Source organism: Melanotaenia boesemani, chromosome 17 (assembly GCF_017639745.1).
Source record: "Melanotaenia boesemani isolate fMelBoe1 chromosome 17, fMelBoe1.pri, whole genome shotgun sequence".
NCBI classification, from domain to species: Eukaryota; Metazoa; Chordata; class Actinopteri; order Atheriniformes; family Melanotaeniidae; genus Melanotaenia; species Melanotaenia boesemani.
Genome location: NC_055698.1, coordinates 5,068,972 through 5,091,542, shown reverse-complemented (window position 1 = coordinate 5,091,542; position 22,571 = coordinate 5,068,972). Strand labels below are relative to the sequence as shown.

Here is a 22,571-nt window from a genome sequence, read left to right as displayed (position 1 = left end):
ATCTCAATTGCAAACAATACTGTGAAAATTACGTTACACAAACCTAATGCTCTGGTCATTTCCTGAGGCTGCAGGAGAAAAAAAAGAGAAAAAAAAAAATTAATAAAACGGCAGCTTCAACAGATCTCTGCATTTTAAAACATTTGTGGTGTTTTCTCTCACCTGACCATGGTGGTCAACAGCCATTTCGATTATATTGAGGATAATTAAAACCAAGATTGTATTTTCGAAGCAATCGCCCTCCACCATTACCTTAATTCTGCCAAGCAGACCAGGTGAGTACTCAAGCTGAAAGATAAGGGAATTGGCTTTCGTGAAGCATGGTTATTTAGGGAGTTAAACCTCTGCCCGTGGTGGTGTAGCCAGTTGTGTTCTAGTCTCACCAGTGACGTATTTCCCCAGTTGATCACAGACCCATGCACCTTTTTCTTTTCTTTTTTCATGGCCTCTGTGAAATTCACAGGCGATGACGACAATTCCAATTTTCAACAAAAGGAAAGAGCCCACCTGGCGAGGAAATGTTAGTTAATTAATAAGTGAATATTATAGATTTATAACTGCAACATGTATTAACAGGGACTCAATTTCTTTTTTTAGTCTTTTTGTTTATTCATTAAGTCATCCAACAATTTTCTATTTTATTTCATTTTATTTTATGGGTGGGTACTTACAGCAGTCAAGGGAATGAACGGTATAGTACTCCAGGAGGAATGAGGCACATTTACTCCAACCCCAGTTGCCCAAACTGAACATACAACTACAACATAAAATACTACACAATTAAAAAAAACACTATACAGTAAATAAAGAAAGCCAATAAAAATCAGTAAAGAAGAAATTACATTAAACTGGAATAAAAAGTAAAAGCAAGCAAATGTGTTGTGAGGCATATGTGCATACCTCAATGTATTGAGTTGATGCCATGTGATCATGTGACTTATTAGCTGTTTGTGTGCAGCTTTCCTTGTCACACTTGCTTGAACTGTTCAAGCAAAATAAAAATACCACTGTGTTGTTAGTTCCCTGTAAATATTCCTCATAAATCACCCTGCAAACAGTCCTCTGCTTTGTATTTTCTCTTGCAGGTTGGCTCCAACCAAGGAAAACTCTGAGATGTGTGATTGGCCAATTGGCAAGCAGTACTGAAAAGCAGGAGCTACAAACTGGAGCAAATCAGCCCTAACAGTGTGTCAAAACATATGTAAAAAATAAATTGAACAACAACATAGAAAAACAACAGATTTGTGTACAGTTAAGTGTATAAGGCTTGTATACACAATATTTACAGAGGCAGTAAGCAAGATATGCTACTTAACATTTCCTATATATTAGTTTTCAAAACATGTGTGATTATTCATAACATTTGCCATTTTTACAAAAGGTTTTAGTGTTCCAGGCTTATTGAATCCGATGGTGTGGAATGATCATCACTTTGGCCCAAGAGAGAAACAAGCAAAGCAATTTCCTGGATTAAATGCAAGTCTTACTTGTTCTTTGGAGACACTATGTACATTCACAGAGTCATCTGAGAACTTCTGCAGAACAAAGCTGTCAGTGTTGTGTCTGAAGTCTGCAGTGTAGAGGGTGAAGAGAAAGTGGGCCAAGACCATCCCCTGGGGGACACGTGTATATATATATATATATATATATATATAAAATATTTTTTTTAACAGTTCTGCCAGGTTTCTCCAGGTGAGCAAGAGCATGGTGTAGGCTGGTAGGCGAACTGCAATGGATCCATGGAGGGTCCCACTGTGGTGTGGAGGTGTCCCAGGATCAGTCTCTCCAGTGTCTTCATCAGGTGGGACAAGGGAACCACCGGCCTGTAGATACACCTGTACCTGTAGCTCTACACAGGAGGTCTTCCAGAGCTGTGGTACCACCTTCAGCTTGAGGATCGGGTTAAAGACATGCTCCAAAACTGCACACAGTTCATTTGCACAGGACTTAAGGCGGATTTATATTTGCGCAGCGTCTGCATCACCGCTGTAGGTGCTGCGTAAGTTGAAAGGAACACGACGAATCCGAAGAAAAACAACAGATTTGTGTACAAATCTGAAAGATTAATATTCTTTTAATTTTTTTTTTCAAATCATTCAATCAACTTCACACCTAATCAAAAATACCAAATATACAATTATATAAACTATTTAAACCCTTGAATCAATGTCTGAACTCATTTTAGTACATTTAAAAAATAAACAAAAGAAAAAAAAAATAAATTGAACAACAACACAGAAAAACAACAGATTTGTGTACAATTAAGTGTATATGTGCACAATATTTACAGAGGCAGTAAGCTATAAATAGGTTAAAACACAAGAAAATAAAGGAAAACTGGTGAGAGCTGTTGCAACCACCAACCAGCCGACCAGCATTCAATGCCTTTAAAATTTATTATTTAATAGTTATTAAAATTAATATGATAAAAAAACTATGTACGTTTCAAGTATTTAAACTGTCAATACTTTCAAACAGAGGTGTGGTGCTCTCATTTATGAGACAGCTATAAATCTAAAACAATAACAATTCATGGGTTTCACTGATGTCACGATTTTCCGACCACCGCCATCTTTAGGACCTAGCGCCATCAACTGTTCACAAGGAAAAATGGCAATCGTGCATCTCTCTGCTAAAGAAAAAGAACGCTATTTGAAAAAAATCGGTATTTTAGGCTTTGATCCATATCATATATCAAATGAATTGCTGAATCCTCTGAAATCTGCCCAACATTTGCCAAATTTGTCTTTTGCCGACATCTACATATATCTCATTCACAATCCATCCCCCTACACCGGCGAATCCCTTAAGGCATACAAGAGTACCGACGCCTACCGCCACTTCACTTCAGGATGGGTAACTGAGGCTAAACTTCATCACCTGGAGGAGAAAAATCTTTTCTTGATCACAGGAAAGGTACGTTGTGTATTTATTTACTACATTACTAGCTTTATGGCCGATTAAAAGTATGAGAAAAGTTACGTTTGCTATCTCTTTTTGTCTAGCTAAGTGTTTGTTTACAAGTGCGCTAGCTTGCTGTGTGAAAAAAATCCATGAAAGTAACGGAGGGGGCGTTTATTTATTTGTTCTTTAATTGTTTGATTATAAATCAAACAATTAAAGAATAAATAAATAAGTAGATCTCAGTAGATGTAGGCCTACTGCATGTTGTGCAGCACATCTGGATAATTTGATATCCATTATAATTTATAACTGATGTAAAAATATCTAGAAAATATCCTGATTATCTGGCACTGGACGTAATAAAAAAGGGGGTATTCTTGTTGGAACACTAATCTTCCATTCTTTTTTTTTTCTTTTTCTTTGTGTGTGTGTGTGTGTGTGTGTGGATGGGTGGGTGGGTCTTGTAAACTGCAGGTGAAACATTCACAGAGTCTGACTTTGACCCCCACACACCCCTGGATCACAGTGCAGGAAGATGGGACTGTTGTTATGGCTCACTGCACCTGTAAAGCAGGCTTGGGAGAGGTGTGCTCTCATGCGGCAGCCCTCATGTATGCCGTCGTGGCTGCTGTTGAGATCAGAAACGGTCAGGCTTGCACGCAGAAGCCCTGTGCTTGGACTCGGCCGAGTAGGGCATCTGTTAAGGGTGTTCCATTTGAAGAGCTACGCAACATCAGCTTTTCTCATAAGGAGCCCCGCCAGACTCAAGCTCCTGGTACGGACATCACACCATCAGATGAAGAGTGCCAGAGATTTCTTGAGATGCTTCATGACAGCGAGAAGCAGGAGTCCAAGCCCAAAGAAAGTGCCATCCTCTCTGTTTCAGACCGCCACTCCTACAGGTAAGACAGATTAGATGGCCTGAATAAGCCCTCACAACCTTTACTTTTTCATAGATAAATCCCACTTTTTTGTGGAAACTACTGTTCCATTTCAGGTACACCAAGGAACTTAAAAAGTGTCTCCTTTGCATTTCCTCCTAGTCATGTCTGCAGGAAAACAGACGAGTCGATGTGTAATTCTAGGTGGATTTTGGAGATATGCAAATGCTGCTAAGCAGCGCCATTACATGTCCCTCTTTTTGACTTTTGTGCAGGTCTAATTTTAATTGAAATTTAAAATGTAGTAGTAGCCTTCATTCACAACTGTACAAATGTTTAATTTTAAGTTTCTAATATATTTTTTTCATTTTAACAAAAATAAAGAGTTGCGGGAAGGAGGTGCTCTACAATTTATCTTAATTATTATTTTCTCTCTTTTTTCTCTCCATCCCTCTCTCTCAGGTTCATCCCAAAGGTGATGCAGCTGGACCTGCCCATTCCTCTATCAAACTTGTACTCAAGCTATTATCAAACTTGTTTTTATATTTTGGATGATGTGGGTAAAATTAAATTCTCTATCAAATAAAGACATGAAAGATTGTTTAAATACATCTTTATTAAACCGTCTGTTGAAACAAAATGTAAACAAACCCATTAGAAGAGAGAATTACCCTGAGCAGCAGAGATGTAAAGTCAGAATGAGAGGCCTCACTATGGTAAGATTTATTAATAACAAATAATTAACCACTTAAACAGTCAATGAGCATTAATAAGTTGGCTAATCGTTACAACCAAAAAAAAGAAAAAAAAACTATTTACAGCGTCACACCCATTTTACTCTGAGGGGACAACAGATGGACAAATGTTGCACAGGGAACAGCACACTCTGACAATCTTGTCTAGCGATGTGAGGTTTCCTTCAGTTGATGTCTGACACAGAGAAATGGGTATTGTGCTTTGTAGAATGGTGTACTTGTTCCTCACAAGACCAATGACCCGCTCAACATGGATCCGAACAGCTGCAAGTCCCCTTGAATCCTCAAGTTCACTTGGATGCAGCTGCTGTTTCCCCTTAGTGAAGGCAGGTATTTTGAGGTGAGCACTGTGCAAGCCTACAGCAGCTCCTACAGTGAAGCCTCGGTCTGCCAGGACCACATCGCCAGGTGACAGATTTTCCAGGTAGCCAGAGTTTTCAGTGATGTGCTTGTCACTTGTTCGCCCTCCCCAACCATTAGACACAAAAGATATGACTCCCTGTGGGGTAATTGATATTAGGTACTTTGCCGAATTGTGATGTTTGTATTGGGAATACGTCTGTGCTCTGGCTCTCATGTTTTTAGGTCGTTCAATGAAAATTTCAAAACAATCAATTATGGAGGTACAGTTTCTGAAGTTACTAGATCTAAAGCACATGGGTAAACTAATCTGAATCTGTTCTTTTGGGGGCCATACAATTAATTTGGACAATCTATCATGTAAAACATCTAATGTACTGTTAAACACACGACTCACTGTAGGCTTTGACACATTAAACATATAAGAAAAGAAAAGTAGTGGTAAGTTTAATCTCACTCTCATAAGTGTCAAAATGAAGCTTTGAAAGGGAGAAAGTCCAGGTCCAACTTTCAGGAATCCTGACACAAAACTGAAGACAACCATGAGTTTTGCATGAGATGGAAGTCCAGTTAAGTCCTGCACCATGTCATCATTGTTCATAAAGGCTTCCTGGCTGAAGGAGAACTGGCTGACCTTTTCTCTTAGCTGACAAACTTCTGCACGCAGTGCACTGCACTCATCTGTCAGTCTCTTTACAGTGGCTTGGCAGGCTTCATTGGTGCATGGTACAGTGTCCTCAGTGAAAATTGTTTCTTTGCAGTAGCTGTGGTCTGCAGTCTCACCTGGGTCCTCTGTAGCCATGTTCTCATGGTCTGTGTGAGGATCGCTGCTGATGCCATAGGCAGCCACCATCCCAACATCTTGTACTGCACATAGTTTTCGTTTGAGTGATTGTGTTTGCTCAAACTTCCTGTACGTGTACTCCTTCTTTTGCCGTTGCTCAGGTGTAACATATGCAAACAAGCTTGGCACATAATCAGGGTGAAGGGGATTGTCACTCTTCTTACCTGCAGCAGTAGAAATGGAATAAAAAAAAAACAAGTTAGGAAACGAAATTTAGTAATTAGCTCTAACTAATAATTGATTATAACTCGATATAGTAATATTCTGAACTAATTGCGTTCATTGATCGCGACTATTTTTAATCTCTTTAATCTTTAATATCAAGATTGTTAGCATGCTAACGCTAAGCTACGTACGTACTCACCTGAAATAAAGTGCTCAGCGCATAGCCGTGAATGTTCGGTGGGAGTCCAGTGGTCCCTTTTTATGGCAGCAATCCACCTCTGTCTTCTTTCGTTGTCTTTTGGGATGTTAAAAAACGTAAGTCCTGTTTGTTTTCCTTTGCTATTATCGCAACCGACCGCACAGCATATAGATGGCATGATTACAACATACTTCCGGTCTCAGGACGGTCCTAAAGATGGCGCCGTTGAAACCCAGTGACGTCACATGAAACCCATGAATAGATAACATGCAAGATATGCTACTTAACATTTCCTATATATTAGTTTTCAAAACATGTGTGATTCTTCATAACATTTGCCATTTTAACAAAAGGTTTTAGTGTTCCAAGGGAATGAACAGTATAATACTCCAGGAGGAATAAGTGTCCATCACTAGGTACTAGGGGTGGGAGAAAAAATCGATTCACGTAAGTATCGCGTTTTTTTGTTTTACAATTTTTAAATTGATTTTTTTGTTCAAAAATCGATTTTTCCTTCAATTTAAACGCTTCGTTTTAGTCTGTGTATAAGTCGGGTGGGAAAAGGGTTACCGCTTTTCTCCAACAGAGGGCGAAATGTTTTTCTTCCGGCTATCGCGTGATGTGACGTTACATCCGTTTGCAGGAAAAAAAACTTAAAATGAAGGCAGAAAATGGTGGAGAATTTGCAAAAATGCGCGGAGATAAAACCTCCACCTTCTCATTTTAAGTCAAAAGTATGGACACATTTTGGTTTTTTTGCTTTGAATGGAAAAACAGAGCTGGACATGTCGAAAGCTATTTGTAAAGACTGTAATGCACACGTCGCGTACTGCGGAAACACGACCAACGTTACTGCCCAGTTGACAAGACACCACCCTGAGGTAAATGCAGAGCTAGTAGCCAAACGAACTGCAGCAGCAAGCCAGCAGACACTCAAAGCAGCACTGTACAAACTACCCAGCAGTTCTGAAAAAGCGAAACGCATAACTTAATCAATCGCTGACTTTATTTGTAAAGACCTGCGGCCTTATAGTGTTGTGGAAAACACGGGATTCAGGAACATGCTACACACGCTAGAGCTGAGGTACGTGATACCTTCCAGAAAGTATTTCTCTGAAACAGCAGTGCCTCAAATGTACAAGGACATTAAGGAGAAAGTCAAAGAAAAACTCATCAGAGCGGAACGTGTTGCTCTCACCTGCGACGCATGGACTTCACGGGCAACCCAGTCTTACATCACCATAACAGCCCATCACATCACTGAAGACTGGTCTCTGTCCTCCCACGTCCTCCAGACCAGGGACATGCATGAGTGTCATACTGGCTCAAATTTAGCAGAGCTGCTTTGTAACGTGGTGACGGAGTGGTACATCACAGATAAAGACCCGGCTTTAGTGTCAGATAATGCGGCTAATATGGTTGTCGCCGCACAGTTAGCCGGCTTTCTGCATGTCAAGTGCTACGCACACACACTCAACCTGGCCTCTCAGCGTGCGCTAAAGCTGCCGGCTGTAGCAAGTCTACTCGGACGAGTACCGTGTGTGACTGGATTTTTCCATAGAAGTGCCATCGCACTTAATGTTTTGGAGCAAAAACAGAAGTTGCTTGAGCTTCCCGCGCACAAACTGATAACTGACATATCAACCAGGTGGAACAGTGCGTATGATATGGTCGAGCGTTTCCTCGAACAGCAGCCAGCAGTCACAGCTGCTCTGCTTTCCCCCGATGTGAGGAAAAAAGAGAAAGATATCAGCACCTTTACAGAGTCAGACATATCTAATGCGGAGGAGTTCATCCGGGCCCTGAAGCCAGTCAAGGTGGCTACAAGTGTTATGTCTGATGAGAACAACCCGACTGTCTCTGTCATAGCCCCACTTCATGCGCAACTCCTGCAAGCCACGCAGGAAACCCTCGGAGATCCTCCATTTGTTAGAGACCTGAAAGAAGCAGTTCACCAAGACTTAAGTAAGAGGTACACGTCAGAGGTGGAAAAGGCCACACTTAATCTAGCATCAGCACTAGATCCAAGGTTTAAAGTGCTGCCATTCCTGACAGAAGAGGAGAAACAAGAAACATTTGCAAGAATGGCCGCTGAAGCTGCAACCACCGTGGAACATTGTCAGGTAAACAAATAAATTAATAATATAATAATCATTAGAGACATGTTCTGTGAGTATTCTGGAGGTATATGCATTTTAAAATGTTTACATTATGATTATGAATAATGTATGTGGCACTTTGCTCATGATGTATTGCAATTTAATGATCGAATAAGGAGAGTGCCATCAAAGAAGTGACATTTAAGTTATTTATATATTGTATTAATTATTTGTTATACTATTTTATTTGTTGTAGGAAGTAGTGAGGCAGAACCAGGAGGAACTTGGTGATTATGCAGCTGCTACAGAAGAGGGTCAGAGTAAAGGAGAAGATGGAGATTTCCAGGGCCCCCCATCTGCAAAAAGAAGAGTGTCCTGTGCACTAGATGAATTACTTGGGAACACTTTTGGGGAAACCAGCAGGCAGGTATCAGCACTTCCAGAGAAGTCAGCCTTTGACAGTGCTGCAGAGGAGGTGAAGGATTACAACAGAGCTGCTCCTTTGCCACTGTCTGAAAGTCCGTTAGAGTGGTGGAAAGAACATCATTATGAGTACCCTTTCCTGGCTAAACTAGCCAAGCGGTACTTATGTGTACCAGGGACAAGTGTCTCTGCTGAACGTGTCTTCTCTACAGCTCGGGATATTGTCACTGCTCAGAGGAGCAGCCTCACCACAGACCATGTTGACCAGCTCTTGTTTTTGCACAAGAATCTTGATATTCCGAAGCACTATGAAGGATAAATGTAGCAGCAGAGTGCATGTTCTTGTTCATTGTATTGTAGAGTTTATGTACTACTTTTGAGGTATTACTTCCTTATTAACCTTAACGTTAATTTAAAGGCTGCAATTTGTATTGTGTGCAGGTAAATGTAGCAGTTTATTTCAGAAAGTTAGGTTTTTTTATTCAGTTTTTTAAAAAAGTTTAAGATGTGGAAAGTAAGAATAACGTTCTTATCTTTTTTCCATACCTCTTACATGCAGTCCAGGCTTTTGAATAAAGTATCAGTTGAAACAGCTTGTGCAAATATATTGCTGCTGAATAAATCTTAAAAACAGACTAACATGTGATGTGCATTTTTTTAATGGAAAAAATGGCTCCTGATAGTCTGTAGACATAGTTTCAACTATAGTTGCAAACAAAAAAATCACAAAAATCGGCTGTATCAAAGAATCGCAATTTAAATCGAATCGGCAAACAGAAAATCGTAAAAGAATTGAATCGGGAGAAAAGCATATCGTCCCAGCCCTAATATATATATATATATATATATATATATATATATATATATATGATTGATATTGATAATTATCAAAACATTTAAAAAGATATATTTTAAGTGTTGGTCTGGCCATTTTATGCTATTGCGCAATAGGGTTGTGCATCTTCACAGTCCATCACGTAGCTTAAAACTACAGTTATAACTTCCTCCTAACCAATCACAGAGACCCAGGCATGTTCTATCATCAAGCCATACCCCTGTCAAAACACGACAGACAAGAAAATAGATTAATTCATATCATTTTAAATTAAAAAAATTAATTTATACAATAAAAAGATCAATTTGAAAAGTGTTTTGTAATTTGTACACATTTCAAATTAAAATATTAACAAGGAATAGGAAATATTCATTATTAAATACCGTGATTTGTAAATGTATTTTCAAAAGCAATTTCTAAAAGGAGAATTAAATAAGGATAATTAAATAATCTGCTTAGAAATTCCTTTTCAAATCTTAGATTTAAAAGGTGATTCCCTTTTCCATTTTCTTTCCCCCCCTACATATATTAGGGCTGGACAATACAGGAAAAAAGCATATAAATAAAAAAATGTATATATATATATATATATATATATAAAAGCACAAAAAAACAGAAATAGAATGGTATAACACAGACATTTCAGAGCTTGCGTCAATTGCAATGGACACGAAATATTTCTGCCTCTATCAATAAAAACTCTGTCATTGAATGATGTGGGACTCCACAAGACCAAAGAGAAGGTAGTTCACGCACATTTATGGATAATGAAAAAAAATTATAATTAAATTATATGGCCATTGAGTAAAACTTGTAACACAGAATGATCCAACCATGATCTTGTGTCACACCTCACTGATGTAAGGATCTATCAGGATGAGGTATTTTTGGAGAGAGAATCAACCCATTATCACAGAAAAACGGCATTAAATGTTTAGCAAATAAGGAGCTTAAATCAGAAACACAATGTCCACCGTAATAAAACAGCAAGCAGAAACATGATCCTGAATAAAAGACGTAACACCAGCTAACCTATCTTAGCTTATCTTAAATATCCATCATTGGGAGGCATTTATTTTACAAAATATTCGATTGCTTTGGACAGTAGTGTTAAGACATTATTATTTTAGTTCACTTTAAAAAAAAAAAAATAAATAAACTATCATTTCAATGCAGAGGATTTAACAGGTTATACGTCACGTTAATCCAATTCGATCTGCTGACACCGGTGCAGAAAAAAGTTTATTTTCCATTAATAAAAATGTTAAACTTACCAAGCAAAGCCACAAAGATGTTCGAGAAGCTGAAGAAGTTGTCCTGGATTGAAAAGCTTGAAGTTAGCTGGATAAATCCACAAGAATGCAAAGTTTTCAGTCTGCTGTCAACGTGACGTGCTGTCCGGTCAGAAGCTGAGCTAAAAAAAAACGACCCCAGCAATTTTTACAAAATGTCCTAACGAAAAGTGCATCTTTCAAAAATTCGAACCTGATCCAATAAGAGTTATTACTATGGCAAGCCGTTTTAACATTTAATTGTCAGACAGGATATGTGTTGCAGATATCTGTTATTCACTTCTTCCTATTCAAAAATAACATTTCAGATATCCACAATTTAATTCTTCCTATACACAATTGTAATTACAGATATCCTCAATTTAATTTTTACTAGGACAAATGACGTCACTTTCCCCATTCATGTCTATGGGGCGTGTCATTACAGACAGTCATAATTAAATTGCAGATATCCACAACTCACATTGCAGATATCTACAGCTGAATTATGGATATCCGTAATTCCAATTAAAGATATCTACAATATAATTTTGACTAGGCATAATTCCAATTCAAGATACCTCCATTATCCCTTAATTAAAGATATCTGCATTTGTTTTTCGAGACATCTTAAAATGAGTTTTACCTAGCCAGAATAACATTGTAGATATCTTGAATTGGAATTTTGACTAGTCAAAATTATATTGTAGATATCTTTAATTGGAATTACAGATATCCATAAATCAGTTGTAGATATCTATAATTCGTTTGGAGATATCTTAAAAGGGATTTTAATTAGAGATATCTCGTATTGCAGATATCTTTAATCCTCATTCTGCCTAGGCAGAATGTAATTGCAGAGATCTTGTATTAGAATTTAGACTAGGCAAAAAGACGTTGCAGATATCTGTAACAAAGTGGGGGTGGAGGGGGGGCGGCCATGTTGGCTGGTTACACGTTGTAAACAGCTGTTCATCGTCTTTGCTGTGTTATAATCTTTGATAAAATGGGTCTCGTGTTGTGTTAAAGACTGCCATACTAAGTCACACAACTTTAATGGTAGAAAAGTAGCCACTACGTTAGATTTTTTTCAGTTTCCGACTTGCAAAAGAGGCTTTGGACAGCAGGTTGAGGATATAACATCGGATGGCCTGGTCGCTGCGGTGAGGGAAGGACACCACATCCAACACCATCTCCCTTCATGCGTGTTTGCTCTCGGCATTTTCATAAAGGCAAGTAGGAGAGTTTTTTGTTGTTGCTGTTGTTTTTATTGTGTAAGTAATGTTAATGAATATACTTTATTTGGTTTTTTAAAGTCGCTATATTTACATTGGCTAACTTCACTTATAAACTACAGGCAAAGAGGGAGGGAAATAGAAATGGGTTCATCTGTTTGTGTTTGATCAGTGTTTATTTTGTTTAATCATCTTTATATAAAAACCGTCACAGAGTGAATGATTATGAAGATACAGGTAAATACCAAGAGTGTTCTGTGAGATCTGATGGGATGTTAACAGGTTGGATTAAGTGGTTAAGATTGTGAAATGTAATGGAAGCATCCAATGTTAACTAGTTTTTTAATAACACCAAACATGTGGTTGCAGGTCACCCAGCTTAAGAAATGATGGAGGCTCAGATTGTTCACCATTCCTGCTTCTAGGACACACATCAGTTACACCCACAAACGCTGCACGTCTGCAAGACGAAGAAGACGGATCAGCTGAGGAAAGAGACGCTGCAAGCAGCAGAGATGGAGTCCACCAGGATGCAGACACTGGAGAGCTACAGACCATGAAGAGGACACCTGATGCTGGAGAGGAAAGCTTCAGCTACAGACCAGAGGACACATAAGGCTGGAGAAGATGGTGATCAGCTGATCACAGAGGATGAGACACATGACGATGATGTATGTGTATAGTTAGATAGTTGGAAGTTTTCATAATATTTGTGCAGCAAAAATGTGCATTTTTTTTGTTTTTGTGTATAGCTTGAACATGAAAATAAAGTGTGTGAATGGCATTTTAAAGTCTTTTTGACTCTTCGTTGCCTCTTAAGCACATAAATAACCAGTGTCAGTTTGATTAGTCAGGTTAACTTACCTTTGCAGTGACACTGTGGTGTTCAGTCCTGCGGTGGAAATGTGAACAGATCCTGCACGCAGACATTCCTGAAATGTCCGGAGCTTCCAGAGATTTGTTTCTGAACTGTTCATACGTGTAAGCACTGATACCATAAACGAGGTAGCTTGTTATGTCCAGCGATGAGGTTGGAGGTAGTAATGTAGCATCGAAGCTCCATTCCTTAGCTGTGGGGTCTTAAGGATCAATGTTATTGATTGTTGATCAAACCCATTCCAACCATCAATTCTGACTAGTCATAATTACGTTTGAGATATCCTGAATTTTAATTCTGGAAAGTCAAAAATGAATTACAGATATCTGTAATTGTCATTTAGGATGTGTGACGAGTTGTGTGTCAGTTAAAGTGACGTCATTTTGGATATCTGCAATTCTTTTGCGACTAGTCAAAAATGAATAACAGATATCTCTAATTGTATTTTTGACTAATCAGAATGCAATTGTAGATATCTTTAATTAAAATTCTTACTAGTTATAATATAATTACGACTAGTCAAAATTAAATTATGGATATCTATAATGTTAATTCTGGATAGTCACGTTTAGCGATTAAATGTTAAATTGCCATATTATGACCCTCGTCAACACGTGGTTCGTGTAGTCCCTAAAAGCAATGCCCATAAAGTCCGTGTTTACTTTGATTTGACAAATGAAAACATGAAGACCGGGAAGAAATAAACCACAATGCATTGCAGTCTGGAGCTCTAAATAGCACAAGAAAGAAGCGAACAGGCTGATTAAACAAAACTCAACAAAGAAATGGATAAACAAAAAAGAAATAATAAAATACAATATAAGGAAATATTTTTTAGGTTGCTGTGGTGACTGCAGGTAGTCACGTGATCTGTGGCGCGGCAAAAACAGGCAGTGTAATATTTTAGATAAATTTTACCCCAATTTCAGATCCTCAACTTGGACAAGTGGCTGTAGATGCTTCGAATGATGACTGGGAATTTATTATTCCAATGTATAGAAGGCACCACTATTATGTCACTACATAATACATAATACAATTCACTTTTTGTTATGTGAGCTTAATAATTACATATGTAACCCTGTTTATTGTTCTAACCAGAAAACTATTGTTAAATATGAACTAAAACATTGAAATAATTTGAAATATATTTTTTGTTAATAACAATAAATGACTAAATGAGTTTATCAAGTCTTCAGAAAATACACAACTTTCAACCAAACAGGATACAAAACAATATTTTTATATAATATAATTTTATTCTACAATCTCACAGAGATGGGAGGTAATGTGTGCAAACTGACATGATAATCACACCACTGAGAAACTGTAAAGCTTTCTAAGGATGTGACTGGACATACTGGAGCAACATCTGTCCAACACCAGGGCGGCTTCACCAGGCACTGACATAAGCAGAATAACTGAATAATTACTATTTTTTTACAATCACATCTTATTTTTTTAACTTAAATCGTGATATATATCCAGCAGGACCAGGCTGTCTTTTCATTAATCCTGCTGTTGAGGCATTGTCTGTTAAAGCATGTGTGGTGTGTGTACACATATATGTATGTACACACATGTATACACACACACACATACACTAAAAAGTGCTGGGTTAAAAAATAACCCAATCTGAACCCAGCTGCTAGTTCAAATATGGATCAACCCGGCACTGGGTTATTTTAAATCAGCAGGGTTGGGTTATGTGTTGGACCCAGCACATTGGGTAATATTTTCTGCTCTAAAAATGGATTAAAATGACCTGATGTATAGTTAAAGCTACCCAAAAGTGGATTAAAAAGAAAACCCAAAACATGGGTTATTAAACTACTAACAATTGGTTTGAAATGACCCAATATATTTATTTTAAATCTGCCTTTATAAATGGAATATAATAATACAGCACAATGTTTCAGTCATTTATTGAAAAACAAGGCACATATTCTCAATTTGTAAAAAGTGCAGAAATACAATGGAAAAAAACTAAAATGAATAAAATCATAATAGTTATTTAATATCTGATCTTCAGCTGATTTACAACACAAATGTTCTGAAACACTCATCCACTGTACTCAAAAGAGGTGGGTCTTCAATGGCTGTACCATTTATTACCATATATATATCGCTCTGGTTGGAGAGAACTGCTGGCTTTACAATGTGTAGGACTCAGCCATCTCCATGTACATTGTTTAAAAATCATCACACAGGTACACTGTGCCGTGTTAAACCGTTAAGGCCCATCCCATGAAAAAATGGTAAGAAAAGTCCATATTTTTAAATATGGGGTCTTTATTTGGATATCTACCATTTATTACCATGTGACAGTTTAAAAATATTATAATTTGGTTTTCTGCTTCTGGGTATCTGTTAGGGATTTTGAGCAAAGTTAATACCATAAATTGAAACAAGTTTCTCAGAAACTGTATGTGACAAATATGTCACGTCAGAATCTTATGGGTTAAGCTAAAAAGGTGTATGAGACGGGTGGCGGGGGCCATGAGGCTCGGACCCGATGGATGCCACTTGCGGCTTTAATTTTAAATCTATCTTTCTTGTCATTAGGTTGGAAACCAGGGACTTTTTTCCTTTTACATAATTTTCCACAAATATCTACATCCCTTAGAAGAAAGTCTGTTTATCCTCTTTTTTCATAAAGGTTTTATGTTTTTCTTTATTTTAAAACCTAAAAATAAATATAAATATAAATAAAAATGTGGTTCTTCAAAATAACAAACATCCTATGGTGGCTCTTCATTAAAAATATATATTAAGTTGCCTTCTTGAAAAGGTCTCGTAACATTTGTAGCTCTAAAGGAGTTTTATTTATTCGGCTGAGGGAAAAATGGCTCTTTGGATTGGAAAGGCTGCAGACCCCTGCACTAAACACATAAACAGGTTTAGCAGCAGTTTTCTCTTTAAACAGAAACAGTTAAATGTTTCTTCATATATATTTATAAAATCAAAAATTTATGACAAAGAAGGATGAAATGTTCAGCATTTACTAACTAAAAGGTAAAAAGTCAGCAGGATGAATTTAAAGCTGTGAAGCTGCTTCCTTCTAAACACAGAAGGAACAATATGTGATGAATATCAGCATCAGGTGAACAGACAGAAAGCAGGATTAGAATCTCACAGCTTCTAGATGGTGAGGAGAGAGAAATATTCACTATATGTACAATAATTTCCATCCATGCACCTTCACTGCTTCATTATCCAGATTTCTGGCCTATAATTTTTCTAATCTTTCATTCTTAGCTTGACTGTTTAGCTTCACCTCTGCACCTGCAGCCTCGCTACCGGGAGTTAAGGCATCTATATATACACTGCTCACAAAAATTAAAGGAGCACTTTAAAGAAACACATTAGATACATCAGATCTCAATATGAAGTTGCATATCTATACAAATAACGACAGGGCAATGTCTTAGGAACAAAAGGATGCCAAGTCTTTTAATGGAAATAAAAGTTTTCAGCCTACAGAGGGTTTAGTTGTGTAGGCACCCTAAAATCAGAGTGAAATGAAGATGTGGCAGGCTAGTCCATTTTTTCAAAAACTTAATTTCTGCAACTCAAAATGCTTTTCAGTATCTTGTGTGGCCCCCACGAGCTTGTATGCATGCTTGACAACGTCGCGGCATGCTCCTAATGAGACGACGGATGGTGTCTTGTGGCATTTCCTCCCAGATCTGTGTGAGGGCATCCCTGAGCTGTTGTACAGTCTGAGGAGCAACTTGGCGGCGCCTAATGGATCGAAACATAATGTCCCACACATGTTCTATTGGGTTTAAGTCAGGGGATCGTGAAGGCCATTCAATTGTTTCAATTCCTTCATCCTCCAGGTACTGCCTGCATACTCTTGCCACATGAGGCTGGGCATTGACGTGCATTAGGAGGAAACCAGGACCTACTGCACCAGCGTAGGGTCTGACAATGGGTTGAAGGATTTCATCTCGATACCTTCTGGCAGTCAGAGAACCATTTCCTAGGCAGTAGAGGTCTGTGCGTCCCTCCATGGATATGCCTCCCCAGACTATCACTGACCCACCACCAAACCTGTCATGTTGAACGACGTTGCAGGCAGCATAACGTTCTCCTTGTCTTCTCCAGACTCTTTCACGTCTATCACAGGTGCTCAGGGTGAACCTGCTCTCGTCTGTGAAAAGTACAGGGCGCCAGTGGCGGACTTGCCAATTCTGGTGTTCTTCAGCAAATGCCAGTCGAGCTCCACGGTGCTGGGCAGTGAGCACAGGGCCCACTACAGGACGTCGGGCCCTCAGGCCACCTTCATGAAGTCTGTTCCTGATTGTTTGGGTAGAGACATTCACACCAGTGGCCCTCTGGAGGTCATTCTGTAGGGCACGAGCAGTGCTCAGCCTGTGCCGCCTTGCACAAAGGAGCAGGTATCGGTCTTGCTGATGGCTTGAGGACCTTCTACGGCCCTGTCCAGCTCTCCGAGAATAACCACCAGTCTCCTGAAATCTCCTCCATGTTCTGGAGATTGTGCTGGGAGACACATTAAACCTTCTTGCTGCAGCACGTGTGGATGTGCCATCCTGGAGAAGTTGGACAACCTGTGCAACTTCTGTAGGGTTAAGGAATCGCCTCATACTGCCAGTAGAGATGATTACTCAAGCCAAAACCAGCACGAGTGAAAAATCAGCCAAAAAAGATCAAGAGGGAGAAACTTGAAATGACCTCCACATGTAAAACCAATCCTGTTTTGAGGGTTTTCTGATTGTTGCCACTGTGGTGCACCTGTTGTTAATTCCATGAACACCAATACAGCTGAAAGTGATTAACGATGCCCTCAGCTGCTTAACCAACCAGAAAATTATCAGACAGGTTTAACTGATTTCATGCCAGGCCCAATAAAAAAAGTGTTCCTTTAATTTTTGTGAGCAGTGTATATATATATATATATACACTACCGTTCAAAAGTTTGGGGTCACTTTGCCATGGGATTCAATAGGGAAGTGACCCCAAACTTTTGAACAGTAGTGTATATATACAAGACAACCCCCAATTTCCGTAACTAATCTTCAGAAAAACACTATCAGTGTTTCCCCTAACATTATACCCCTAACAGATCAAACTGAACTATTTTGATCTGAAGTCACAGCAGAAGTCCTTTAAGTCTCATTTGCTCAATAAACGGTTTATACGAGTATATGAGTTCTTTTATTAACAAAAAACAAACAAAAAACTAAACAGTCTGATGTAATTATCTGATATGCACATAGACTGTATAGGACATACATGACATATGTCAGAGCTGATGTCTCTGTCGTGTATCTCAAAAGTTCTGCCGAGATGCACGCACACACTGACACCTGCGCGCGTGTAACATAATCTCTTGTGTAGTGATGTAACGCCATATTTTCCTTTTCACACCAACATTTTGGGTTGGATTCCAAGTTCTTCTGTGTGGGAAGTCTGTTTTTTGGGGGGTTATTGTGAATGTGCAAACAATTCAGATTCGAATCAAAGCAAACTTGGTCCGTGTACAAACATAGGTCTCCGTCCACTTCAAGCGGACTAAAACAGAAAGCGGACAACAAAACAAAGTGCACTTTGGGTTCAGTGCGCTGCATTTTGGGTAAACACACTTAAAACATAAGAACATGTGGGGTGGGAGAAATGGTTCAGGGTCAGACGTGGGAATAAATTTGGGAAAAGTTTTCATGGAAATATGATTAACCCAAAACCGCTAGGATCTGATGCAGCTCCGTATTAAGCTGTTATGTACTAGAAACTGTTATGTACTGCATTAACCAAAAGATGAATGAATTTTCTTCTTTGTTGTGTCTCTTCTTCTCCTTCAGTAATTCTTGGTGCAGCACAAGTGTAAAACACAATATTTAAAAGGTTCAAATTGTTTAAGTAGTGCAGCATGAAAGCAATTTCAATCCAGAAAAACCAGCAACCTCCAGCTGAACCGAGTCCCTAATCGGACCAAAACTACCAGACTAGAACCACCTTTCTGGAAAAAGCTCATGGTCTTCACTGTATATACAAGTTTCCATGTTATTAATCCACAATCTATCTAACAGGTTACCAAACAACAAAGTAGCATCTTGCATAATGTAGTACAGTGTACTGTAACAGCAACAAGAAAAATAACTGTCTTCCATTAACACACCAACGTATGCCACTTAAATGTATAGTAGTATATAAAGTATCTGACACAAAACACAAAGATGACATTTGTTGGATTTTTGTAAATACAACAACAAAAACAAAGTAGTCTTGAATGTCTTTTAGATTAATAAAACCAATAAGTGATATCTTTCAATTTTATTTGTCATCAAGCATTTATAAACATTTCTGTATCATTGGAAAAATATTAAAAGTAATTTGCAATAAAGCAACCCAGATTTTATTCTCATTATCAACTCGTCTACAGGCAGCTGTCAACTTCACAAAAAGATATTAAAAACAAAAATTATAAAAACTTCTTAAAATATTTATCCACTGATTCAAGTAAAGCTCCAAAACTTTTAAAAACAAAAGCTAAATCGTGATTTTGGGTTCATTATACACACTTTATATTCAGACTTATTATATAATGCAGGGGTTAAAGGTTTCCCGACTTTTCAAATTGTTATATGTCATTCAGATAAAACAGAAAAACATTAAAATTTTCACCCAACTCAGTTTGTCACAACGTAATTTGTACAATAATATACCAATCAACTATCATAAAGCACAATAATGACTTATTAGTAAAAATTAGTAAAATTAGTAAAAGGTTACATATAATTTCTCGAAATAACAGGCAGTTAGGACTTAAAATTAGATGATAATATAATGACATGAACTAAGCAAAACTATACTTTTCCTGTTTACACTCATGTCATACAGACTGTAACTGTACTGGTGTAACTGGAGCACCAGTGGTTTGCTAAACACTGGTTTCTGAAATTAGACTTGAACGGTACTCTGTCACCATTTTCTTAATGTTGGGTTCTGCCTTAAGATCAGTTCTTCTTAGGAACAACTTCCGGTCAACTGGATCATATTTCCAACTGTAAAAAACAACAAAAACAAAAAAATACAGTGAAAACATTCAAGTACAAAGTCTAGAGTAGAACAGAATAGAATAGAATAAACGTTATTGTCATTACACAACAATGTGCAACAACATTAAGGTGTTCAGCCAGTACAGAGCACAAGAAACATGAATATTAAAAATAAAAGACATTCAGACATTAGATGTTTTTTGTGCAGGATTTATTGTTATTTGCAGTGTTTGTTAGCAGTTCTTATGGCCCAGGGGGAAAAGCTGTTTATGAATCTGGTGGTACGTGATTTGATTGATCTGTAACATCTCCCTGATGGGAGCAGATCGAATCGATGGCTTGCAGGGTGTGAGAGGTGAGTAGTGATGGTTTTGATCCTCTTAAAGCAATGGGACTTGGTAGTTTCCAGCCAATGATCTTTTGGGCTGCTGAGGTCACTCTCTGCAGCACTTTGTTGTCCTCTGCTGAGCAACTACCATACCACACACACCAGAGGGGAGGATGCTCTCCATTAAACAGTGATACCATACCATACTATATTACACTATACCATAACATAACATAACATATTACACTATACCATACCATATCCATAGCATAGCATAGCATAGCATCTAAGAGACATCTAAGACCTGAAGGATAGTGGGCCTTGAGGACCAGGGTTGTGGAACACTGCTGTACACAATTAAAATCAATATAAATACAAACAAAAACATGAGACATGAGAATAGCTAAACTTAACACAATAAAAAAACAAAACAAAACAAACAAAAACAACAACAACAACAACAACAAAAAAACTAAGTCTTGCCCGGGATGAAAGCCAAAGAATAAAAATGGTTATTAAAACTAGTTAAAATTGGACAGTGGAGGGGTCTCTCTGATGTATAAAGGCAGATTATTCCACAGTTGTGGAGCAGCAACAGTGAAGTCGCAGGGTTGAACAGTGTTGTGAATATCACCATCAACTTTGGCTGGAACTCCATCCAGTCCGGCAGCTTTCCTTAAGTTCACCATGTCTATGACAGGAATTCCCAACTCTGGTCTTCAAGGCCCACTGTCCTTCAGACTTCCAGTGTTTTCCTGCTGCAATACACCTGACTGAAATTAATGGGTCAATAGTAGACTTGTGCAGAACTTGGCAGCAGGGAAACATCTTAGACCTGCTGCATCAGCTAGTCATAGAATTTAGGAGAAGAAAAACAGACATTCCACTTCTGTTCATCAGCGGGGACTGTGTGGAGAGGGTGGAGGGCTGCATGTGTGTGTGGTACACCAGCTGAATGTGTGTTTGGTACACCAGCTGCATGTGTGTGTGGTACACCAGCTGCATGTGTGTGTTGTACACCAGCTGCATGGTGGCTCAGAGGACGTCACTGCAAAGGGTTATAAACATGGCCCAAACTAACAAGGAAATGGTAATATGGAAAAATAAAATGCTCTGTATGTAAAATAAAATAAACATAGCTTAACTAAACTTGAATCACGACCTCAGAAGGTCAAGCAGGTGCTGCATTTCAGCTACATAAACGTACATGCCAAGAATTAAAACAGAAAATAAAATGTTGATTGAGTTTACAGTTTTAATGTTTGTGAGTGTTATTTGATTCAGTCGTCCACTAAAGTCCATTTAAATGAAAAAATGTTGCTTTTTGGGACAAATACTGTTGATTAATATGTGATTAATTAATATTTATTAATTACAAAGCGTGTTATTAAAAGATAAATTTTTTATCTGAGTCCTATCCCCAGTGTTTAATGTAGATTTTATGCAGCTTTCCAACTTTTTTACAATTTAGGTTGTAAAAAAGCTTCATCCAACTATCAGGTTCCAAGTCAGAATTTGTTGGTGTGAACTTTACAAACCACTGCATTTCTGTGCTGCCCAAAACAAATATCAGCTAAATATTTTTCTTTATGAATTAGTTTTTTAAATAGAAATAATTTTCACTCTTCCAATGAATTTTAAGACAGCATATGCTAGTAGTTTAAAATGTTTTAAATATTCTTTTTGATCAGTCTATTATAACGTTACTTACTCTTTCAGGTGTTTTTCAATGGCCTTCCGTTCATAAATCCTTCCATGTGGGGTTTTCACAGGATCAACAAACAGCTTCTTGGTCAGTGGACAGATGAGATGTGGAGGTACAGGCTGTTTTGCCGACTCCACCAGTTTCTGTTAAATAAGAAGTAGACAGCACATACTATATTAACATGTCATAAACTGAAAAATTTCAGGGCTCAAAATAACACATGCATGTGCAAGTTTGTGCACGTAAAATTGGAGCGGTGCACATAAATTTTGACTGCACATGCACTTGTGCAAGTACGGAAAAAGTTTTTCACCTGTAGGTGGAGTGCTGCAGAGCTCACCTGAACAGTTTATGTCCCCACACAAGGAAACAACTCGATTAAAACTCGTTTTTGACATACTGTGCTTGTTTCACAGAATTACAACAGAAAGTTAAAATTGTTTTATTTTCAGATTTTAAATTTGAAAGACTTGTTAAATAACTTTTGTACATGCTAAACATATTATCATCGTGATACTTTATCTCCTACTGCTCATATAACGGAAGTTTTAAGAGAAATTAATTTATATATTACCTGGATATTTACACAAGTTTGAGCATTATTTTCTCAACAACAACAACAACATCGCTTCCTCCCTCACAGTGGGAGATTTTTTATCCTGCTTTCT

At 38.0% G+C, this 22,571-nt stretch overlaps 4 protein-coding genes across 4 annotated transcripts in view; 2 read left to right on the top strand and 2 right to left on the bottom strand.

Moving 5' to 3' along the window:
• Window positions 1-2,528: 2,528 nt before the first annotated feature.
• LOC121628032 lies at window positions 2,529-4,371 on the top strand. Its single transcript, XM_041966928.1, has 3 exons — window positions 2,529-2,916; window positions 3,379-3,806; window positions 4,248-4,371. The coding sequence occupies exons 1-3, from the start codon at window positions 2,533-2,535 to the stop codon at window positions 4,369-4,371; spliced, it is 936 nt and encodes a 311-aa protein (XP_041822862.1). The 5' UTR covers window positions 2,529-2,532.
• A 121-nt stretch (window positions 4,372-4,492) lies between these two features.
• Window positions 4,493-6,281, bottom strand: LOC121657151. The gene is made up of 2 exons (XM_042012537.1): window positions 6,109-6,281; window positions 4,493-5,908 (listed from the first exon to the last, which is right to left on the bottom strand). Exon 2 carries the CDS (start codon window positions 5,751-5,753, stop codon window positions 4,620-4,622), a length of 1,134 nt encoding a protein of 377 aa, XP_041868471.1. The 5' UTR covers window positions 5,754-5,908; window positions 6,109-6,281; the 3' UTR covers window positions 4,493-4,619.
• Window positions 6,282-7,169: 888 nt separating this feature from the next.
• Window positions 7,170-8,949, top strand: LOC121628031 (E3 SUMO-protein ligase ZBED1-like). Its single transcript, XM_041966927.1, has 2 exons — window positions 7,170-8,231; window positions 8,464-8,949. Exons 1-2 carry the CDS (start codon window positions 7,170-7,172, stop codon window positions 8,947-8,949), a joined length of 1,548 nt encoding a protein of 515 aa, XP_041822861.1.
• Window positions 8,950-19,095: 10,146 nt separating this feature from the next.
• Window positions 19,096-22,571, bottom strand: part of LOC121628243 — a 33,109-nt gene continuing 29,633 nt past the window's right edge. The window contains exons 24-25 of the mRNA XM_041967228.1: window positions 21,910-22,046; window positions 19,096-19,876 (exon numbers count right to left, since the gene is read on the bottom strand). Coding sequence (XP_041823162.1) covers window positions 19,753-19,876; window positions 21,910-22,046 — 261 coding nt within the window. The 3' untranslated portion in view covers window positions 19,096-19,752. The remainder of the gene's footprint in view (window positions 19,877-21,909; window positions 22,047-22,571) is intronic.